The following is a 24,482-nucleotide window of genomic DNA, read 5'->3' on the forward strand; positions in this document are numbered from 1 at the left end:
CTAAAGACAAAGTAATCCAATCACATAATGTGACATATTTCTAAAGACAAAGTAATCCAATCACATAATGTGACATATATCTAACGACCCATTAACCCCTACCCCGATGTGTCAAACTTCTAACGATGACGTCGGCCCAACAACAACAAAATCCTGGACAACATCAACATGCACGTGACCAGTCCAGACGTAAATGGTCGGCAGGAAACGAAAGTTCTAGAAGCGGAGACCGTCAAGACTGGTCCGAACGATGATGCCATAACGAGCGTGTTCTAGACTGGCCAAATCGATTTTTACCCCACTCGCTCTTGCAGTGCTTCGGTGTTTCTGGGGTTGTTTTTTTCTTCTTCTCTCCTCTTCAATTTTTTATTCTCGTTGCCATGGTAACGGAAGAAAAAAAATTTGGGTCGGAATTCGGCACGGTCGTGTGGAGTGGGGCAGGAGAGGTGGCTCTCTCAGCGGTCGGTGTAAAAATGTTAACACGTGACGCCCTTCCCCTGCCCCCCCCCCCCTACCCCCAACGAAACGCCTGTGTTATTACGTAACGAGGGTTTCTGTTTAGGCAACACTGCGGTGTTTATGTAAACTTCCGGCATAATGCCGTCTGCTCTTTATGTGTTTCTTTCTTGCAGGATTTTTCAACCTTTCTACAATCACAGCCTCTTCTCCGGTTACATTCCATGTTAATATGTTTTGTTTATTCGTTACAATTTTTTTCCGGTCTTCTTACTTAAAATCTGAAACACGAAATAAAAGACGCGAACAAAACAAAGTAAAAATAAAAATGTCGTTGTGGTTACTTTCCTTTAAAGGTCAAATTGAAAACAACAGAGCTATGACTGATAGTAAGACGACCCCCCCCCCACACACACACATACACACACACACACAAACACACAGACACACACACACACACATACCTAAGAACAAGCTTCCGTAAATGACATACATATTTCTGTGAAGTATTCAGATCCCGCCCCTCTCCCCATTCCCCCCCCCCCCATCCCTAATGTCGAATCACGGAAGGGAGTTGATTTATTCAAGCGCATCAGTCACCTGTCATGGCGGCCTAGAGAATGTGTTGACGATGATTGGCTACAGGGGATAATGCCGTCACCGTGAAAAAAAATAACTGTCACATCTGTCTGCCAATATTGACAGGGGAAAACCGTTTCTGCTGCATAGAAAAACTGTAAGTTGGGATCACTCTCTAATTATATCTCGTTCTTGACCCCACCCCCCACGTTGCTACGTTTAGTTGTTCATTGTTGAACCCAACAAACCCAACAACATCTGTTTTTAGTTTCAAACAAAAATATCATGACACGATTCTAAGTAAATTATCCTTGCAGATAACAGACATCCAAACATAGACACAGACACACACACACATACACACACACACACACACACATATACATATATGTATATATATATATATATATATATATATATATATATATATATATATATATATATATATATATATATATATATATATGATATTTTAGCACTCGAATATATGTGACACATACAAGTAAACACAAACACATTTGGGCCTATACATAGACTGTTTTTTTATACGTACAGCCTATATAGGCTAATACAAGTATGTTTATGACAGCATGTTTGTAGTGTAGTTTACACCGCACGGGATGAAAGCTGCATGAACCAGTGGCTGTGAGAGGAGATACCGCGCGGCCTCGCGAGATGTGCGCGAGAGAGATCCACGTCCATCACCGTCTGCTCCGGCACCGTCTGCTCCGGCACCGCTGCTCAGAGACTTTCATCAAAGCCATGTACACGTGGTGCAGACGACGACATGGGTTTGTTTATCCCACGGACAACAGGATGTTACCTTTCCTCAGTGGAGTCTAGCAGACGATGAGATTCGTACGGCAGGATCGATACCATTAGCGTCACACGTGTCAGTGGCGATTACAGGTTTGTTGACGTTTTCATTGGGGGGGGGGGGGGGGGATGGCACGTGTGGGTCAATTATTTATCTTGTTGTCGCTTAGAGCCTATTGGATATATAAGGTGGTTGATTGCTAATTGGTCTAGCTTATTAAAAATGTACAGGATTATACTGGCATTCTAGATTGGGGTTTCATACGCCATGGGCTTGTAGTGCCCAACCCCTTATCCCATATTAATAGATCGGTATGTATTTTTATACTAGGCCTATTTATATTTTAGTATCAAATGTAATATTCTTTATATAAAAATTATTAACTAATTTACTTTTCCTTTATCTAATTGTAACCATACATACGGATCTAGATATCTAGATAAAGTTTAGTTCTTTGTGTATTACAAGTATACATTTTTTTTTTAAATGTAGAAACTCCTGATTTTTTTTTTTCACGAGGAAACTAATTAAAACATAATGGCAAGAAACTACTCGATTCACCAATTTCATTAGGAAAACACTTCCGTCACTTCCTATATTTGTTCCTGTTTCTTCTTGAAAGACGTTTATGAGGAAACGAAATGAAAACGTATCCCCAGGTAGAAAATTAGTTGACTCGCGAATTTCACCATTAAAAAAATACATTTCCGTCATTGCCCATGTTTGTCCATTATTCTCAAATGTTATCGTCACATTTTTACTTTCGTTTTCTTTGTTTTAAGTTTACTTTTTAAAAAATATTAAATGGATAAATCCCATCTATCACCCGAACCTCTCCTTCAGTGAAAGATAAAATGTTTTCCCAGAAGGCTCAACTCCGACACTTAAATTCTACTTTGGCCCACTTTTTATAGAGAGCTCACGACACAAGACGATGAAAGTCTTTAACTCGCGAGAGATAGATCGGCCGGTGGGAACCCGAAATAAATGTAATGGGTCCCGGGGCGCTGAGGTGCCAGTTAGAATTTCCCGCGACCCCCGTATATAGGGTTCCAGCTTACGTCTGCTACTTAACCAGTGGTGTAGCCAGGAATCGGTCATGGGAGGGGTTCAAACATTTGTCCAATGTATAAAATCATATATATATATATATATATATATATATATATATATATATATATATATATATATATATATATATATATATATATATATATATATATATATATATATATATATATATATAATATTATATATATATATATATATATATATATAGGGGTGTGAGTCCATGGGAGGGGTTATAACCCCCCTAACCCCCACTTGCCTACGCCACTGTACTTAACCCCTTCACCCCCTCCCCAAAGCTTTTAAACCATTATGTAACAAACTACCCCACCCCCTGTGTTTTACTCACACCATCCCTTATCTGCGCCAACAAAACACAATTAGTAAATATATTTTTCCATTATATACAGTTGGCTAGCCTTGACAGTATAAAAGCTCTCAACAAGGGAAGTCACTGGATTTGTTGCTAGAAGGGAAGTAATTCAATTGTTAATCTCGAGCGTTAAATTTTTTTTAAAAGTGCTGGTCGTGCACTTTAAGGGAAATAACTCAACAGCCCTGGGTCCCTATTGGCCATTTAAATAAAGCAGTCAACCGCTGACGTAATGAATGCACGGGGGAGGGGCGGAGATGGAGTGGATGCAGAAAATCCCATGGATATACCACAGAATGCTAACGTAGATCAATACTTCGTTGTTTTTTTGTAGTTTTTTTTTGCGCCACAAAGAAGGTTAAAATGTAAATAAAGACGGTTACTCGCAAACTCTTCTGGCTAACTTCGGATGTGTTTAGATTATTGGCTTTTAATTATCGCTGCCCACTATAAGAGAACAGAAATCGTATTACTGCACTGATTTTTTTTTAAAAAAAGGTATTTGATTACTTTTAATTTTATTGCGTGTTTGTTATTAAACTTATGATACATTAATAGGCGAATCCTTTGGTTATTGGGTTCTAATTATTCATTGTTTCAAAAGTCCTGTATTTTTGTAGAACCAGCTTGATTTATTATATAATTAATCACAGAAACAGTACATGTCATAAAGAGTACAGCCAATGAAAAGTTTCATAGTTTAAGTCAGGGGACTCGGTTATGTCTGCGTTGTGGGACTTGTATAAGTTTTAGTCAGGGACCTTGGATAAGTTTTAGTCTGGGACCTTGTATAAGTTTTAGTCAGGGACCTTGGATAAGTTTTAGTCTGGGACCTTGTATAAGTTTTAGTCAGGGACCTTGGATAAGTTTTAGTCTGGGACCTTGGATAAGTTTTAGTCTGGGACCTTGGATAAGTTTTAGTCTGGGATCTTGGATAAGTTTTAGTCTGGGACCTTGGATAAGTTTTAGTCTGGGACCTTGGATAAGTTTTAGTCAGGGACCTTGGATAAGTTTTAGTCTGGGACCTTGGATAAGTTTTAGTCTGGGACCTTGGATAAGTTTTAGTCTGGAACCTTGGATAAGTTTTAGTCTGGGACCTTGGATAAGTTTTAGTCAGGGACCTTGGATAAGTTTTAGTCTGGGACCTTGGATAAGTTTTAGTCTGGGACCTTGTATAAGCTTTAGTCAGGGACCTTGGATAAGTTTTAGTCTGGGACCTTGGATAAGTTTTAGTCTGGGGGCCCTAGATACCTTTTAGTCGGGGGGCCCTAGATACCTTTAGTCTGGGGCCGTAGATACCTTTAGTCTGAGGGCCCTAGATACCTTTAGTCTGAGGGCCCTAGATACCTTTAGTCTGGGGGCCCTAGATACCTTTAGACTGAGGGCCCTAGATACTTTTAAGTCGGGGAGCCCTAGATACCTTTAGTCTGGGGCCGTAGATACCTTTAGTCTGGGGCCGTAGATACCTTTAGTCTGGAGGCCCCGAATAAGCCCGAGCGCTTTTAGCATGTGTATCATTCCAGCACGTGGCATATAAACAGTAGAAAAACCATTTCATCCCACTTGTGTCCACCACCATCCACTACCAACTCTGAGATCTAGCGACCAAAAGCCAGATGCCAGATAAGACTTGCAGACGTGAGGTCGGGTTTTAGGGTCAGGGGTAAAATAGGGGGTCAAAGGCGGGAATATTTTATTTTTTATTTTACAAATTCACTTTGGCTTGTCTTAACCCTTTATTTACGAAATTATGTTCTGAATGAGATTTTTACTTAAACAATGTGTTACTATATTGCTTTTGGCACATTCAAACCATATGTCGAAGGAAATTTTGTTTCATAAATTTTTAATGGCTCAAACGGATATTGGTACTTATAAGTACCGTCAGTAATCTAGGACATTTTTTTTCAAAAAAATTTTTTTTACAAAACAGGAACAAACGATACAATTTATTAACTAATAACATGGCAATCATCATAACAATCACATTTTGTAATTTTCACACATAAATACAGCACAAAAGTATATTTTGAGTACGAGTTTTACTGGATTTTCTATGGGAACACATCTTAGACCTCATACACAGCAAAAGTAGTCGACATGTCATGCTCCCTCAATCTTGTCTGTGGTCTTTCTAGTGTAGCAACGGTTGCCGGAATGAATATGCTTATGCTGGAAGCTTCCAATAACTAGTACAATGAGCCGCATAAACAAACAAAAGCCTAGTCATTCAGCACACAACTACTTGTAATACTAGTATAATTGTAGCCTACTAGAATGTTATGACAAGTCTACACTACAGTGCAAAGTTCATAAATAGAAGTGAGCTCAATGTGTTTAGGATAGCCGTAGTGGATAACTCTTTTCTGTTTACTGATTAAAATTTACCTTATATATCTATACTATAGGCAGAAGTATGGACTATTACTAGTCTACAGGTATACATTACGTAAATGCTAGTTATTGTTGGCAAGACAGTTTATTGCAGTAAATATAACTAACACATTAAATCTAACTACTAGAACTAGGCTTTGGTATACAAATGCAGTAAACTAAACCTTGTAAACGAGCCTGCAACTGATACCTTTATTCTTGTTATTTTTTACTAATAGAAATTAACATGTAATTACACTATTTCTTAGGTAAACCTTATGCAAACCTTCTTATAAATGTGTAAATATCATTTTTTGAGTACATTTCGATAATTTATTATCAAGACAATATTTATGTAACTCCACCTAACAAATCTGCCATTTTCTAAAAATCCTAAAAAAAATGACCGTGTGCCCTGACGGTACTTATAAGTCCACTTGTAAACATCGATCTAATACAAAGACAATTTGATTAAAATTGTATAACTAGAAGTTAAACGCGTTTGCCTGACTATTGAAGGTGCCAATAAAAAATATTTGGGGTTGAAAACTTGAAAAATAAGGTAAAACAAAGGGAATTCAGGAACGTGTGTGAGAACTGTACAGAACAATTGTGAACTACCGATATAGCAAGACATTGAAAATGGCGCCACACCATTAATTTAAAAAAAAACATTGATACCTCCGACTACCGGCGACTCAGGGGAGATAATACTATTAATTACCTCAATAATTTTTAAAATTCGTATTAAATTAAAAATAATACAGGCACTTAATTAAAGTGGTACTTATAAGTACCGTCAGTAGATAAAGGGTTAATATTGTAGCTTTATAAATGAATCTGTACCCACACTTTTCACTAACTGCCCTTTTGGGGGGTGGCGTCCCCTACTCCCTACCAGGGGTGTGCCATCACCTATTCCCCCCAGGGGTGTGCCATCACCTGCTCCCCCCCCCCCTAGGGGTGTGCTATCACCTACTCCCCACCAGGGGTGTGCCATCACCTACTCCCAACCAGGGGTGTGCCATCACCTACTCCCAACCAGGGGTGTGCCATCACCTACTCCCCCCCAGGGGTGTGCCATCACCTACTCCCCACCAGGGGTGTGCCTTCCCCTACTCCCAACCAGGGGTGTGCCATCACCTACTCCCCCCCCCCCCTAAGGGGTGTGCCAACACCTACTCCCCACCAGGGGTGTGCCTTCCCCTACTCCCCATCAGGGATGTGCTTTCCACTACTCCCCACCAGGGGTGTGCCATCACCTACTCCCCCACAAGGGGTGTGCGTCCTTTACTCCCCAACAGATTAATGGACTTAATAAATCCAGCAGAACTGATTGGAAAACGTATTTTAGGATTAGCGATCGCAAGCGTCACGCTTGAAAGCGCATTTAATCTTACCTTTAATCAAATTCAATAAATTTTCAAAGACTTCACTAAGATTTACCTCAAATCCTATGATTAAATTTCTACGCGTTTTAAATAAGAGGATTATTCTAAAAATCAAACCGGTTGAGTGCTAAGTTTTACCGGAACAAATTCTTTTCAAAAACCTGATTTGTGCAAGCATTAAAAATTATGCGTTGACTTGAAATATTTTTTTACAAACACATCCACCCCCTTACCCCCCAACCCCTACCATGTGATTCAAGGTAACCCCTGCCACAATTACGCCGGTCCCACTTTTGGCTAACCTCACACCTCTGAACGCTCGTGCATGATGTGTCACGTGACCAGTCAGCTCTGTTCAGAACTAGCCTGGGAGCCAGGTGGTCGAGTGAGATAGCGTCCGTCTCCATGTAGAGCTGTTGGTTACCATACCGTCCGGTTATATTGCGTTCTTTAGAAGTAGGGCAGAGTCATGTTGTGTATGAGAACTTTTAAAGGTTTAATAAAAACAAAACGATGCCATGTTTGGTATACAGTGTAAGCACAAATCGCCTTTTCACTATCTAATATTTACTTTGTCCCAATAGTTTTACTTCACCATCATAACATTTCTACTTCAACATCCCAACATTTGTACTTTACCATCCCAACATTTTTATATCACCGACCCAGCGTTTCTACTTCATATTCACAGCATTTCTACTTCTACGTCTTAACATTTCTACTTGATCATCCCAACATTTCTACTTGACCATCTCAATATTTCTACTTGATCCAAATTTATCTTTTTTTTATGATTCATTTAAAAGTTCTAATCCTACGATACTCATCTTACCAACCCAAGCCCACAATACTCATCTAACCAACCCAAGCCCACAATACTCACCTTAACAACCCAAGCCCACAATACTCACTTGATCAACCCAAGCCTACAATACTCACCTTACCAAGCCCACAATACTCACCTTACCAACCCAAGCCCACAATACTCACTTGATCAACCCAAGCCCACAATACTCACCTTACCAACCCAAGCCCACAATACTCACCTTACCAACCCAAGCCCACAATACTCACCTTACCAAGCCCACAATACTCACCTTACCAAGCCCACAATACTCACCTTATCAAGCCCACAATACTCACCTTACCAACCCAAGCCCACAATACTCACCTTACCAACCCAAGCCCACAATACTCACCTTACCAACCCAAGCCCACAATACTCACCTTACCAACCCAAGCCCACAATACTCACCTTACCAACCCAAGCCCACAATACTCACCTTACCAAGCCCACAATACTCACCTTACCTTACCAAGCCCTCAATACTCACCTTACCAACCCAAGCCCACTTACTTTACCTAGTCAGCCGTCATTACTTTACCATCTAAATGCCCCACATATCACAACGATTCTGTGGATTCCTTGAGATATAACAAAGGGAACGAACTCTAACAGAATTAAATCAACAATACACGATACAGAAGACTATACACAAATCCAACTGTTATCAATAAAAAACTCCCTGCCTTTACAATATGCCCCCCCCCCCCGTCCCGTGCCCAACCCCCCCCCCCCCCCCCCTCCCCAGCTGCCTATTCCTTGGCCCAGGTCTGACGTACAAACCTACTTTCGCTGTCAACTTAACATCTTGGCCGCAGCACGCTGGGAATGTAAAGTCGGTTCGAGAAGGGATTGTTTCCCCTGGTTCACAGGATTCAAAAGCCGGTGACCTTTGAGAAAAAAAGAACAATCAAAAGCAGACAGGGACAGATTGCGTGCGCATCGGCGGATGTGATAATTACCCCGCCCCTTCCTCTTTTGAAAAGATGTTTTGTCTATCGGGACGGTAGAACGATGGCTTCAATAGAAGCCAGTGGAAGACAGAGAGGAAAAAAAAACCTCATCATGCATATGAAATCAGCAATACATTTTTTTTGTATAAGATTATTTTTGATGAATGCGTGAGATAATAAAGACACCGTCGTGGCTAACGATGGGGGATGGGAATATCAATCGAGTGGTGGGGCGGCAGCGTGTTTTGTCTATATCCCAAGGGAGTTCAGTTCGAGCCAGCGGTTCAGCTGGGCGTCTATCGTTGTTAGCCTACTTAGCATCTCCCTATAGGGTAAGTGGGGAGGGGGGGGGGGACGAGGGCAAAAAAATTAATCGTTACGCGAGTGTGGTTTTTATAAGAGATATAAAAACATTAAATGTGATGGATAAACGATTGTCTATTGCCCAGATGTGTTTGTTATTGATTTGAATACAATGTAGACATTTTATGGGCATCGATCGATACCCCAGCAGGAAGGTTATGTTAATGTAACAGCCGGTATAGCAAGTCTAATCCTTAATCTCACCCTACCTTCTACCATAACTTTAACCAGGACCCTATCCCTGGCACTAACAACGATACGGATAAGAAAATTAGAACATACGATTATATCAATGAGGCTAACTTACAGAATTTCCTCCAGGCATCTCTCCGGGGGTGGGCAGAGGCTACCCCCCCCCCCTCAATAAAATGGCAGTTATATAGATAACATATACTTTTACCAGTGTCCGCGCCCCCCCTTCCCCCGGAAAATGTAATAACCCCCCCCCCCCCCCAAAAAAAATATCAAGTGCCCCCCCCCCCCCCCGCCCGAGAAAAAAAAGCCAGGAAGAAACACTGCTTGCCACCTTGCACTATCCGAGCAGCTTCTCTAACACCCACTGCTTGTAATGCTTGTTACAGTACTTTCATCAAGGCACCCACTGCTTGTTACAGTACTTTCATCAAGGCACCCACTGCTTGTTACAGTACTTTCATCAAGGCACCCACTGCTTGTTACAGTACTTTCATCAAGGCACCCACTGCTTGTTACAGTACTTTCATCAAGGCACCCACTGCTTGTTCCAGTACTTTCATTAAGGCACCCACTGCTTGTTCCAGTACTTTCATCAAGGCACCCACTGCTTGTTCCAGTACTTTCATTAAGGCACCCACTGCTTGTTCCAGTACTTTCATCAAGGCACCCACTGCTTGTTCCAGTACTTTCATCAAGGCACCCACTGCTTGTTCCAGTACTTTCATCAAGGCACCCACTGCGTGTTCCAGTACTTTCATCAAGGCACCCACTGCTTGTTCCAGTACTTTCATCAAGGCACCCACTGCTTGTTCCAGTACTTTCATCAAGGCACCCACTGCGTGTTCCAGTACTTTCATCAAGGCACCCACTGCTTGTTCCAGTACTTTCATCAAGGCACCCACTGCTTGTTCCAGTACTTTCATCAAGGCATCACCCTATTGTGGAGTTGTGAGACATTTTTTGTAGAGCAGTTGCAACAAATTTTATACCAACTCTCGTAGCCAGCCTAACTTTTGATCAGTGTCGCAAATAGTGGTATTGGTACATCAGCACCATTCAGTTTCTTTCAGGCATATCTTCAGGTGGGGGAGGGGTGTAGGCAGACCAAAGCAAAGCCCCACACCCCATCATCCGGAAAAAATGAAAAAGTACATAAATGATATAACAAATATTCAACCAGCGTCCACTTAGAAAAGTTGTATTTGCCCCCTTTAACCCAGGTGAAAGATGTATGAAAGAAACCCTGATCCTAGGCTCAATCCTACTACAACCGTAACCCTAAATAACATCCTAGTATCAGCACTTACGGGATATTAACACAAGAACCTGCACTAATGAAACCACTGCTATCGACTTGGTGAAAACTATCAATAGTGGTAAAGCGATAGGCAACTCTATATGAGCAGTGTGGTCACAATACCGGGTTAGCTTGTCGTCTAGGTAAAGTAGAGTCGACATCAGCTGTATCCAATGTCAACAGTTGGGTGAAATAGAGTGGCGTCTACATCAGCTGGGTGAAGTAGAGTGGAGTCTACATCAGCTGGGTGAAGTAGAGTGGAGTCTACAACAGTGTATTCAACATCATATGGACCAAATGTGGAGTCAACAGCAGAAACATTATAGAGAGTATCGTTATAGAGAGCAACATTATAGAGAGCAACATTATAGAGAGCAACATTATAGAGAGCAACATTATAGAGAGCAACATTATAGAGAGCAACATTATAGAGAGCAACATTATAGAGAGCAACATTATAGAGAGCAACATTATAGAGAGCAACATTATAGAGCATCATTATAGAGAGTAACATTATAGAGAGCAACATTATAGAGAGCAACACTATAGAGCAACATTATAGAGAGCAAAATTATAAAGAGCAACATTATAGAGAGCAATATTATAGAGAGCAACATTATAAAGAGCAACATTATAGAGAGTATCGTTATAGAGAGCAACATTATAGAGAGCAACATTATAGAGAGCAACATTATAGAGCAACATTATAGAGAGCAAAATTATAAAGAGCAACATTATAGAGAGCAACATTATAAAGAGCAACATTATAGAGAGCAACATTATAGAGAGCAACATTATAGAGAGTAACATCATAGAGAGCAACATTATAAAGAGCAACATTATAGAGAGCAACATTATAGAGAGCAACATTATAGAGAGCAACATTATAAAGAGCAACATTATAGAGAGCAACATTATAAAGAGCAACATTATAGAGAGCAACATTATAAAGAGCAACATTATAGAGAGCAACATTATAGAGAGCAACATTATAGAGAGCAACATTATAGAGAGCAACATTATAGAGAGCAACATTATAGAGAGCAACATTATAGAGAGCAACATTATAGAGAGTAACATTATAGAGAGCAACATTATATAGAGCAACACTATAGAGCATCATTATAGAGAGTAACATTATAGAGAGCAACATTATAGAGAGCAACACTATAGAGCAACATTATAGAGAGCAACATTATAGAGAGCAACATTATAGAGAGCAACACTATAGAGCAACATTATAGAGAGCAACATTTTAGAGAGTAACATTATAGAGAGCAACATTATAGAGAGCAACATTATAGAGAGCAACATTATAGAGAGCAACACTATAGAGCAACATTATAGAGAGCAACATTATAGAGAGTAACATTATAGAGAGCAACATTATAGAGAGCAACATTATAGAGAGCAGCATTATAGAGAGCAACATTATAGAGAGCAACATTATAGAGAGCAACATTATAGAGAGCAACATTATAGAGAGCAACATTATAGAGAGCAACATTATAGAGAGCAACATTATAAAGAGCAACATTATAGAGAGCAACATTATAGAGAGCAACATTATAGAGCAACATTATAGAGAGCAACATTAAACATTTAAGTCTGGGCTTAACAGGACGAATATTAATTTATTAACATAATTTTTACAGCGCTCTAAAGCAGCTCATCACTCAGGCCAACATATTGCCTACAATAAAAAAAATTATATTTTCCTTTTTTTTTTAACGTGATTTATGGCATAGCCCTCAGCCTCACCTGGCTAACCTTGCGAAGGGAGATAAAAAAAATTAAAAGGGAAGTAACTCAATTTTTTTTTAAAAATCTTGAAAAATTGCACACCTGGTGAAATATTTTTAATAAAAACTATTATGCAACAATAATTGTGGCAGGCAATTTATAGGTTGTGTAGTACATGTACGAGAGTGTTTACCTTCTACCTGAGGTAAACACGAAAAAAAAAACAATGTGATTTCTAAAAACTAGAATCTATATTTCTTATACAAAGTACTCAGCACTGTGTGAAACGCAGAGACGTTCGGTACAACAGCTAGCCTACAGGCTAAATTAAACGCATATTCGATCTACTGTTACTAAAGATGAAACCCCAGCGGTGGTCCCACTTGACCAGACTAGACACCATAGAATGTGGGACTATTTTCTATGTCCCTCCCATCCCCTAGGCAGCCAGTCCAACACCCCCCCCCCCACCACCAGTATACTGGCCGTCTTGGACGTGAAAATCGACCTTTTATCCAGATGGAAACATTACCAGTGAAGGGACGGGTAATTGTATTAACGACGTCTGGGATAAGATAGCAAATGATGTCCCGGCACAGCCATAATAGAATTAACTGTCACTGGCAGGGGGGGGGGGGGGGGAGTGGGGAGTGGATAGGGCCCAACTAAGTCGGAACTGTGTCAGCTTTTCATAAATATATATATATATATATATATATATATATATATATATATATATATATATATATATATATATATATATATATATATATATATGTATGTTAGTGTGTGTGTGTATGTATGTGTGTGTGAATGCATTTTAGCTAACCAACCCAACAACCTCACATCGATAACCTAAACTCATCTGACTAACCCAACCACCCCACCTGACCAACCCAACCACCTCATCTGACCAACCCAACCACCTCACCCGATGAACCCAGGAAACCCTAAATTCTCTGTATCTCGTGTAGCGTGAAAGGGGGGGGGGTGTCAGAAAAGTCAGCAAGTACCTGTACGGCTAGCTCCTGGCATCCATAGGTGAGCTCAAACTTTGAAGCCATTACAAAAATAACTCACGCTCATAACCGATCCTTTATTTTTTTCTAAAATCGCCAAAATATAATCATAATGTAATCATAATATAATCACAATGTAATCATAATGTAATCATGATATAATCACAATGTAACCATAATGTAATCATAATATAATCACAATGTAATCATAATGTAATCATAATGTAATCATAATATAATCACAATGTAATCACAATGTAATCATAATGTAATCATAATGTAATCACAATGTAATCACAAGGTAATCAGAAAAGTGGCAACTTCAAAACTGTTATGTTTGTAATTTTAAAAAACAGAATCAGGCAAACAACGCTGATTAAATCGATTTCTATTTTTTTTTTTTTTTCAAAACTTGGCTTTCAGATTAACGACAAACACAATTTTTGATGCATCTGATTTAATTTCACGTGTTTTTACGTAAATTGTTATAGCAATTTTTACAGTAATTCGATACTTTTCATCAGACACTCTTTCTTGTCATTTTAGCCGCGGGGGAAAATATGTGACCTGGTTCATCTAATTATACATAATTTTTCATCATCATATTGTTAATGTTTCTATTTGAAATTCGTCGCAAAATATCATCCTTTATAACTTCACAACCTTATTCCCTGATAATTTCCTTATCTCAACAACATAACTCCCCAACTCCCTATCCCAACAATATTCCCATTCCCCTACACAACCATACACAACGCATTTCTTCATCCCAATGCTTTTTTTCTAGGCTTCACAGTTTAAAACATTCCCTAACTCCTTACCAATTCCAACATTCCCCAACCCATTCTATGCTTCACAGTTTCTCACATTCCCTAACTCATTACCAACTCCAACATTCCCCAACCCATTCTATCCTTCACAGTTTCTAACATTCCCTAACTCATTACCAACTCCAACATTCCCCTATCCAAATCCCCCCTCCTCCCTATCACGAATCACGCCATTTATCCCATTTTTGTCACGAATTCCATCATTTCCTATTACCCTATTCCCTCCAACCCTTATCAAATATCCCAACACTCCCTTACCCAATTCCACCTTTATCACGAATTCCAACATTTCCCTAACTCAATCCCCCTCATTCTCCGTACCTCCCCCCCCCCCACCCACACACCTGACCCCCCCCCCCACACACCCACACACCTGACCCCCCCCCACACACACACACACCTGACACACCCCCCCACCCACACACCTGACCCCCCCCCCCACACACACACACACAGCTGACAACGGGCAAGTGATTGCCAGAATATTAACTCCAGCTCGCCAGGAATGTGGGAGAGCCCATAGAGTGACAGCTTGTCATATTATGAGGTGCTGGTGCGACCACTCGTACGGTAGGAGAGGGGTCCCCACAGCAGATTTGGTGGGGCTGTCTCATACTACGACAATGTGGGGGCCCACACATTCAGACTGTGTGGAGCTATATAGTGAAATCCCACACATTGAGACTGTGTGAGGACTATAGTGAGATCCCACACATTGAGACTGTGTGAGGCTCTATAGTGAGACTCTCACAGACTGTGTGGAGCTCTATATGAGACCCTCACACATGTTGTGTGAGGCTCTATAATGAAAACCCCGCACACTCTGTGTGGAGCTTTATAGTGAGACCCCCACATATTCTGTGTGGAACTCTATAATAAGACCCCACCCCACACTCTCTGTGTGGAGCTCTATAATAAGACCCCACCCCACACTCTCTGTGTGGAGCTCTATAATAAGACCCCACCCCACACTCTCTGTGTGGAGCTTTATAGTGAAACCTCACATTCTGTGTGAAGCTTTATGAGTCCCCCACATATTTTGTGTGGAGGTTTATAGTGAAACCCCCACACACTCTGTGTGGAGCTCTATAGCTAGACCCCATCAGCCCAGTAAGACTGTGTACACCGCTATATCCACCAAGCTACCCCCCCCCCCCCCCGCCCCCACGAGGATGTGTTATTCTGGATGTGCTGTGATTAACAGCCATGTTTATATCGTCCCACGTGACCATACCGTAAGTTTAACCATCATAATTTTCTTTTAATTACCTTTTTTATGTACCAGCCGAGTCCTCGGTTTTATGTTTTGTTTATTTCTGCTGTATCAATCAATAAAAACAACATGACGTGTGCGACGTCAGGTTAAGCGATAAAAAAAACAAATATCAGATTTTCATAAGCGTTTATGGCAGCTTATTTATATTTAATATCTCTCCGCGTCCTTTTACTTGCTTCGTTATGGATCGAAACTTGCGAACGTAATTTCGACCACTACTGCGTACCGTTTTGTTTCAAACTTGACACGTAGGTCAATATCCAATGATTAAGCAATGTAACATACATTTTGACAATTAGAAATTTTGATTATTTAAAAACATTAACCAATGATTGCTATAATATAAAGTACTAATCTTATCGCTCTAATACTATTAGGTGAATTCATATGGCACTCAAGTCTTCGATTCAATTATAAAAGTATTTTGAACAATTAAGTGTTTTTAAAAACGTTTATAAATTATAATAACAAGTGTGTATATAGAAATCAGCATTAAAAGTAAAAGAAATAAAAATTACTTTATCCAAATATTAAAGAGATATAATTAATAGCTATAAATAAAAGCGTGGGGCTGTATATTATATTATATACTGAAAACACTAAAAATGTTAAGAGCGACCATCAAACTTCACTTTAACAATTGAATACATCAGACGCCCCCCTCCCCAGAGCCGTAGCGACCCTTCCCGGCGCCCGGGGACAAACTTTTCGATTTGCACCCCCCCCCCTTCAAGATTTCGATTTGCACCCCCACCCCCTTGAGATTTCCATTTGCACCCCCTCAAACTTTCGATTTGCACCCCCCCCCCTTGAGTTTTCCATTTGCACCCCCCCCCCTCAAACTTTCGATTTGCACCCCCCTCAACCTTTCAATTTATTTTTCCAACCCATTTTGGCGCCCCCTAAGGTCGGCGCCCGGGAACATATGTTTCCCCCCCCCCCGCCCCCCCCCCCCCTCGCTACGCTACTGCCCCCCCCCCCCACACACACACACACAAACACACACCCTACCCGCCGACGTGTTTGAAATGTAGTATTTCGTTCGGCTGTTCTCTATGTCCGAGTCCATCAAATATTCATCTATTTAATGTCACGTGGTTGTGCGGGTGTCACGTGGTGTCAGCTCGTGTGTCAGGCCGAATCAGGGGCAAGTTTTACATCCGCTAGAAGGCGGGCTTTCTATAAATGTCAGTCATTATGGCAGCGTTACATCGCTGCGATCTCAGCATCATGGAAAACATTACTTTTTTATGTAAGGGAAATCACTCACTTGCTGTAACCTTGTATGAACATGACAGAATATTATTATGACGGGGATTATGTTGTAACCATTGAATATGACAGGATATTTTAATTAAGGGAAAATTTATTCAATATTTTTCTCTTACTATAGGGTTGGTGGGGGGGGGGTGTCAGCGGTCGCCACTCGAATTGGGGTCAGTAGTAACGATTAGGGTTAAAGTCAAAGCTAGGTTTCGGGTCAAAGTTTGGGTTAGTAATACAATAGCTGGATAGTCGTGTCGATGTATGATCAACATCACTGGATGCAGGATAGGAAAGTGAAGTTATTGAGCTATTATAGTTATAGGAAAATGAAGTTATGAGAAAGTGAAGTTATAGGAAAATGAAGTTATGAGAAAGTGAAGTTATAGGAAAATGAAGTTATGAGAAAGTGTAGTTATGGGAAAGTGAAGTTATGGGGAAGTAAAGTTATGAGAAAGTGAAGTTATGAGAAAGTGAAGTTACGAGAAAATGAAGTTATAAGAAAGTGAAGTTATAAGAAAGTGAAACGACTAGAAAATGAAGCGATGAAAAATGGAAGCGATGGGACAGTGATGTGAATCAGACTCACATACAGGCGGGAAGGCAGAGACCCCTATCAAGTGGTGCAGCATTATGCAAATGTCTTGAGCCAGCTGCCCAGCTCATGCAGACTGCAACAATGGTTTCTGTCACGTGCGCCGCGTTTTAAAGTTGTTAAAAGAGTTGGGCGTGGTGTACTCACTGCGAGCAGCTGTTGCGTTGTGTTTACTGTGTGCGTTCTTCCACGGTGTTGCATTTTCTTGCTGCTTCAGCAATGGCGAATACAGGTAGGGCGAATTGTATTTTACGTGGCGTGTAAAATTTATGTTGGTGTAGCTTTATACATATATATATATATATATATATATATATATATATATATATATATATATATATATATATATATATATATATATATATATATATATTGGGCCCAAAGAATATCGGTATTCCTTGTTTGTTAGCAACATTTTGAGACACTCTTAGTACTTAACCTAGCCATTACTTTAACTTAGCCTTAACCTAACCATTACTTTAACTTAGCCTTAACCTAACCATTACTTTAACTTAGCCTTAACCTAACCATTACTTTAACTTAGTCCTTAACCTAGCCATTACTTTAACTTAGCCTTAACCCAGGGGTTCCCAGCCCCGTGCCCGCGGGCGCCATGGCGCCCGCCGAACGATTCGTATGTGCCCGCCTCTCACTATTCGACAGAGACAGAATTTTTTTCATAAACATTATTGAAAGGTTGAAGGGGATGGAAATCGAAAGTTTGAGAGGGGGGGGGGGGGGGGGTGCAAATCGAAAGAAATCGAAAGTTTGAGGGGGGGGGTGCAAATCGAAAGTTTTGTTCCCGGGTGACGGGAAGGATCGCTACGCCTCTGGTAGGAGTTTGTCGATTTAATATAGGTGGTGCCCGCCACCCTACTGATATTTTAGAATGTGCTCTAGAGTAAAAAAGGTTGGGAACCCCTGCCTTAACCTAACCATTACTTTAACTTAGTCTTTAACCAAGCCATTACTTTAACTTAACCCTTAACCAAGCCATTATTTAAACTTAGTTTTTAACCTAGCCATTACTTTAACTTAGTCCTTAACCTACCCATTACTTTAACTTAGCCCTTAACCTAGCCATTAATTTAACTTAAAACCTGCACTGTTTGTATTTGCCCAATTAACTGTTCTGTCCCTTCGTACTTTAGAACCCTGCGTGTTTTTAACCGAATGTTTCTATAACGCATTCACTTTTGATCTAATCCTAATCCAACATCTCGGCTTTAAGAAGGAACTCTAAATCTGCATCAATCCTGGGCCATCCATCGTGTCATGAAACTGCCAGTCTAGCCCTCCAGCTATAATATAAACCACACTAGGATGCAATTTAAATTATGTTTTCTTATTATACATCTAGAAACTGTTGTAAAAAATGTGAATCTTACGGCTTTTTAAACGAAATTTTGATATTATTTTTTCCCCTCTCATTTATCTTAAGTTAGTGAATTTTAAAACCACCCTGCGTTATTTAGACAAATTTGTATTTAAAAACTTACTCCAAGAAACTTCATGGAAAGAAAGATGCCTGCTAAATGATGAACATGAGCGCTAAAAAAAATTTAAAAACAAATTGTGAGCGCCTTCCTAGAAGGCTTGAGCAGAAGTGATCTATGGAGGGCGTCTGCACAGTTTTTAAGTGGGGGTGGGGGTGGGTGTGGGGGTGGGGAATTACAAATCGATCCGAGAAGATGGAACGTTAGGACTTCCCTTTTGTAAAAAAAAAAAAAAAAAAAACAAGAACAAAAAAATAACAGCGAGCCTTCTACTTGCGCTATTTTTGTGAGAGCAATTCATTTTAGCAAAACCCACGGTAAGGCTAAATCACTCTAGTGAATTAGCTCATTGTGTGTAAAACTACTGATAAAGTATAGGCTCTCTCCATCTCTCTCTGTCTCTCTTGCTCTCTCTCTCTCTCTCGATATATATATATATATATATATATATATATATATATATATATATATATATATATATATATATATATATATATATATTGCTTTTCTTCCTCCCCAATTATAAATAAGGATGTTAAGACATACAGAACCATTTAGAAAACTACGTAGCACATGTTTACTGAATTTTTAAAAAAAAAATAGCAAATTTTAATCTGGGGTTGAGTTAACGGTGCGTACAATTTAAAAATGCCTGAAATCCTTATTAGAGATATGTATCTCGGTAAAGTTAACGCATTCTCCTGCGAGATTATGATGCCATATTAATCATTTGACTAAAATCGATTTTAAAACAAGCACTGAGTATAATAGTAGTGTCTAGTTACGAAAAATGAAACGCAACTTGGTCGATAAATTTTATATGAAGCGAAAACATTCAACAGTGCACAGGTTTTGTAGCTTTCTGGTTTAGGTGATCTGCAGGCTTTTTGTATGAAACAAAATATTCCATTCGTGAAATAATTGATATTCCTTTATACTGCGTCCCTCCCTTGATGCCCTTGCTTTCAACAGTTTTGATTTACATTGAGCTTTTTAAATTTTAATTCGTTAGGGTTAAGTTCCTCTCTGTACTATCACGCATTAGATCAGATAATATTTTTGAGCAATTGAATGTTTCTGATAAGAGTGGTGCACGCATTAATATTTCCTTGAGTTACCTACCTGTCCATAGAGATATACCTTTCTTTTTGTCAGATCTAGAAAACGGCAGACCCAAACCCAAACCCTAACCCTAATCCTAACCCTAACCCTAACCCTAACCCTAACCCTAACCCTAGCCATAACCCTAGCCCTAGCCCTAACCCTAGCCCTAACCCTAACCCTAACCCTAACCCTAACCCTAACCCTAACCCTAACCCTAACCCTAACCCTAACCCTAACCCTAACCCTAACCCTAACCCTAACCCTAGCCCTAGCCCTAGCCCTAACCCTAACCCTAACCCTAACCCTAACCCTAACCCTAACCCTAACCCTAACCCTAACCCTAACCCTAACCCTAACCCTAACCCTAACCCTAACCCTAACCCTAACCCTAACCCTAGCCCTAGCCCTAGCCCTAGCCCTAGCCCTAGCCCTAGCCCTAGCCCTAGCCCTAGCCCTAGCCCTAGCCCTAAACCTAACCTTAAACCTAGCCCTAACCCTAACTCTAACCCTGTCCGGGGGGGGGGGGGGTAATGTCCTACTGGGCGGGGGGTAGTTGACAGGGGGGTAATTGACAGGGGGGGTAATTACTCTGGGGGGTAATGTCGGGGGGGGGGGGAATATCCGGGGGGTAATTGACAGGGGGTAAAAAGCCCTGTTCCCGGTTTCTAAATGTGTTGTCCTTTCTTTTTGTCAGACAGCCACAAGATGATGTTGGGATGTGGTTTCTAAATGTGTTCTTTGTTTTTGTCAGATAGCCACAAGATGATGTTAGGATGTGGTTTCTAAATGTGTTCTTTGTTTTTGTCAGATAGCCACAAGATGATGTTGGGGTGTCTGGTGTGTTTCTGCCGCCACATCAAGAGAAAGGTGACGTCACGGTGCCTGATCGGAGGGATTATCCTGCTCTGCATCACGTTCGCGGTGATCCGGTCCAAATATAATTTTGGTCAGTATTCTGACGGATGACGCTTCTTTGTTACGTCTGGTCTGGTTAATTAAGGTTTGTCTTTTAATTAACGAAGGATTGCATTTTTCATGAGTCTCGCCTATTCCCAGGTGTCAGCGATATGCCTGGCCAAGAGATGGAAGCTGTTCACGATCATATACAGGTTGGTGGCGTAGAACTGTCATACAAACATCATCATAACCACCGACATAACCATCGTCATTAACCATCATCATCATTATCATCGCTACCATCATCAAAACCATCATCATCTTCACTCGCATCAACATCATTTTTCAACGCCCATTAACGTATTTTGCATCTTGACCCTGTTGGTATTTTGGGCTATAGGGCTGGTAAGTAGGTCACCAACCAGTTAAATGGCTCATGCAGGTTTTGTTGAGCCATAGAACTGGTTGGTGACCTACTTACCAGCCCTATAGTTACCATCTAAAGAGTTTTTCCCCTTTTGTTTTTTTATCCTGTTATCTCGATTAAATTATCTTTTGGTAGTTATTCGTTGTTTGATTTTTTACCCATCGTCGATTATATCAAGAAATATTTTTTTTTAAATATGATTTGATTCTTCCCAGCAACGGCACCAGTCTAGGAACTCCCTCAACTTCGACGACGTCATCAACGCCACCTACCACGACCTTGACCGCCTGCGGGAGGAGCAGCAGACGCGCACGCAGCACCTGCACGCCCAGTGCGACCTGCTGCACAACACGACGCGCGGCCTGTCCAGCGAGGACTGGGCCTACGGTCGTATCGAGGTGGATCACACCCAGCACTACCTGTACTGCCCCCTCCTCAAGGTCGGCTCCACCTTCTTCAGGCGGGTCTTCTACACGATGCGGCAGGGGCGGCGACTAGTCAACCCCTACCTCGTCCCCATCAACAAGGCCTTAGCCGCTAAAAGAAACGTATTGACCCAAATTCTACCTCTTACTTCACCTGAAACAACCGCTTTCCTGAATAACGCAACATCCATTATATTCGTTCGGGAACCTTTTTCTAGAATATTATCTGGATATGTGGATAAATTATTCGCCCCGAATCCGTATTTTTGGTCGCAGATTGGAAAATACGTCGTGTCAAAATTTCGCCCGGAAGCGAAAAGAAAAGACCTGGTTTGCGGAAGTGACGTCACGTTTGAAGAGTTCATAAGTTATTTGATAGACGGGGAGCTGACCAACAGCTCGCACCGTGACGCGCATTTTACCCCCGCGTACGACCAGTGCAAACCTTGTCACCTGAACTACACCGTGGTGGGGAAGATGGAAACTTTCCAGACGGACGTATCCTACACACTCGCCCAACTCGGCTTCAACGTGAGTAAAGAAAAACTCAGCCAATGGTCGAACGACGCGACACACGACGCTATTCTAGACTCAATCGTCAGCCCGTTCGGCTGGCGAAGCATGGTCAGGAAGTGCATGTCTTGGTACGAGGGCTTGAAACGGATTTGGCGGAAAATTCAAATTCGGGGGATTATATCGATGGAGGAAAAATTCCCATGGTCGCGAGATTTCAGTGAAAGGTCTGTGACCATCCGGATGTTTACAGACCGAGTTAAAAAACTGCATGCACAAACCGACAAAACAAAACTTAAGAAGCAGAGAAAGGAGGTTGTCATTGAAGCGTTCAGCCGGATTAAACAGGAGGATTTGAAGAAACTGGTGGAAATGTTCCGGCCAGATTTTCAGTTGTTCGAGTATGACACTCGCCCTGACTTTATATTCAGCGAGGAGATCGTCAAACCATTCCGACAGAAAAATAATTTATTTAATGTTTTCAATGTTTAATTTTTTTGTTCAATTTTGATGTGTATTCATTTTTTTTTCAAAAAATACGACATGACTTGTTGGCTTGGAAAGTAGTCTCATTCATGTATCTCGCCGCTGCTTCCCCTCCCCCCCCCCCCCCCCCCCCACCCATCCCACACCTCTGGACGAAAAGAAAAATTTATATAATTTAAATAGATTGTCTATAGACCTACTTTAACCAGCGGAAATTTTATGTGCCCCCCCCCTCCCCCGGAAGTTTCAAGTGCCCCCCTCCCACCTTTCCCCCACCACACCCCTCCGAGAAAAAAAATTTGAAAGAAATTTAGTTGGAAAGGCTTACAATAAATACCATGACCGACAAATGTCTGTCCCTTAACACTTTACAGGACGGAGACTTGTGTTAGTCTAGGGCAGGGGCGGCAACCGGTTTGGATATGGAGACAGGTTAAGCATTGTTCCTGCTAAAATATTTAAGAAGTCGGGAACGGAGTGGTCTAGGGGCAGAGAGCTGGACTGCTAACCCGTAAATTTCGAGTTAGAATCCGGGTTCAAGTTAGTAGACCGTCCCTGAGTCCACCCAGCTCTGTTGGGTACCTAACTCACGTTATGGAAGTAAATGCGGCTGGGCATAGTGCTGACCACACTATCTCTTCATATGCCGAGGTCACAGAAACACTTCACAGAACTCTACTTCACTTGCCCCATAGACCGTCAGGTTTGAAAGGGAACTTTACTACATACACCCTTAAAGTAGCTTGGAAAATCGCGTTATTTGTTTTTCTTATACTTAGAAAACCAAAAACGAGCACGTCCACTAATTTATACAGAAAATATATTCCACCAACCTCGCCTCACGGAATATTCAAGAATGTTCTCCGGAAGTTTAATGTGATTCCCCCCCCCCCCCCCCCCCGACCCCTGATTCTGACGGGAGAGTGCCACCCATTCTACAGCCTCCTATTCGCAGGAAGCACAAAGTGTAAGCTGCCTACGTCTTATTTCTTGTCAAATATATCCCCCCCCCCTCCCACCTAGCACATCAATGCAAAAAAATCTGACCCACTTCCCCCCCCCCCCCCCCCCCCCGCCGATCCCATTCCCATCCTTCCCATAGCGTCCTTCATCAAAGACCTTTCAATGTGACTATTAATTAAAGCTAAATAAAGTAATCTAATTTATTTACAAGATTTTTTTTGCAAAAAAATTGTTTATATATCATTTCATACACGGATGCTGACTGACATTTTTTTTTTAAATGGAAGATCACATATCGTTATAGTTTTAACTGCTGTGTGCTGGATAAAATAGGCTGATGGGTTGTTTTTTAAAAAAACCATTTGTCATCAGGGGCAATTATTTATGACAGTGGTTAAGTGGTTTTTTTTTTTTTTTTTTTTTTTTTTTTTTTTTTAAATTTCTTAAAATTTTTTTTTGCTTGTTTTTTTTAAATAATAATATTATATTGATTAAGTTAAAAAAGTGTTGCGATGTTATAAAAAGCTAGTAAGCTACTGATAGTGTTGAAATATTGCAATGTATACAAATGTAGTATGCTACTGAAAATTTTCTATGCTGAAAAAATTGAGTATGCTACTGTTAAAAAATGTTGCGATGGGTATAGAATTGAAGACAAAAGATTAGGATATCACGCAGACCAATTGTATAGTGTTTCTCATTTTAATATATAGCACGTATGTTTTTTTTTCAGTTG

The 24,482-nt window shown here is 40.7% G+C and overlaps 1 protein-coding gene across 1 annotated transcript; it reads left to right on the forward strand.

The window, feature by feature from the left end:
• The first annotated feature begins 1,796 nt into the window (after positions 1-1,796).
• Positions 1,797-22,799, forward strand: LOC131929086 (carbohydrate sulfotransferase 11). Its single transcript, XM_059285282.1, has 4 exons — positions 1,797-1,944; positions 20,844-20,981; positions 21,092-21,144; positions 21,575-22,799. The coding sequence occupies exons 2-4, from the start codon at positions 20,855-20,857 to the stop codon at positions 22,787-22,789; spliced, it is 1,395 nt and encodes a 464-aa protein (XP_059141265.1). The 5' UTR covers positions 1,797-1,944; positions 20,844-20,854; the 3' UTR covers positions 22,790-22,799.
• Positions 22,800-24,482: the final 1,683 nt, after the last annotated feature.

This window comes from Physella acuta, unplaced genomic scaffold (genome assembly GCF_028476545.2).
Source record: "Physella acuta isolate Inbredline_101_S28 unplaced genomic scaffold, ASM2847654v3 ptg000094l, whole genome shotgun sequence".
In the NCBI taxonomy this organism is placed as follows: domain Eukaryota; kingdom Metazoa; phylum Mollusca; class Gastropoda; family Physidae; genus Physella; species Physella acuta.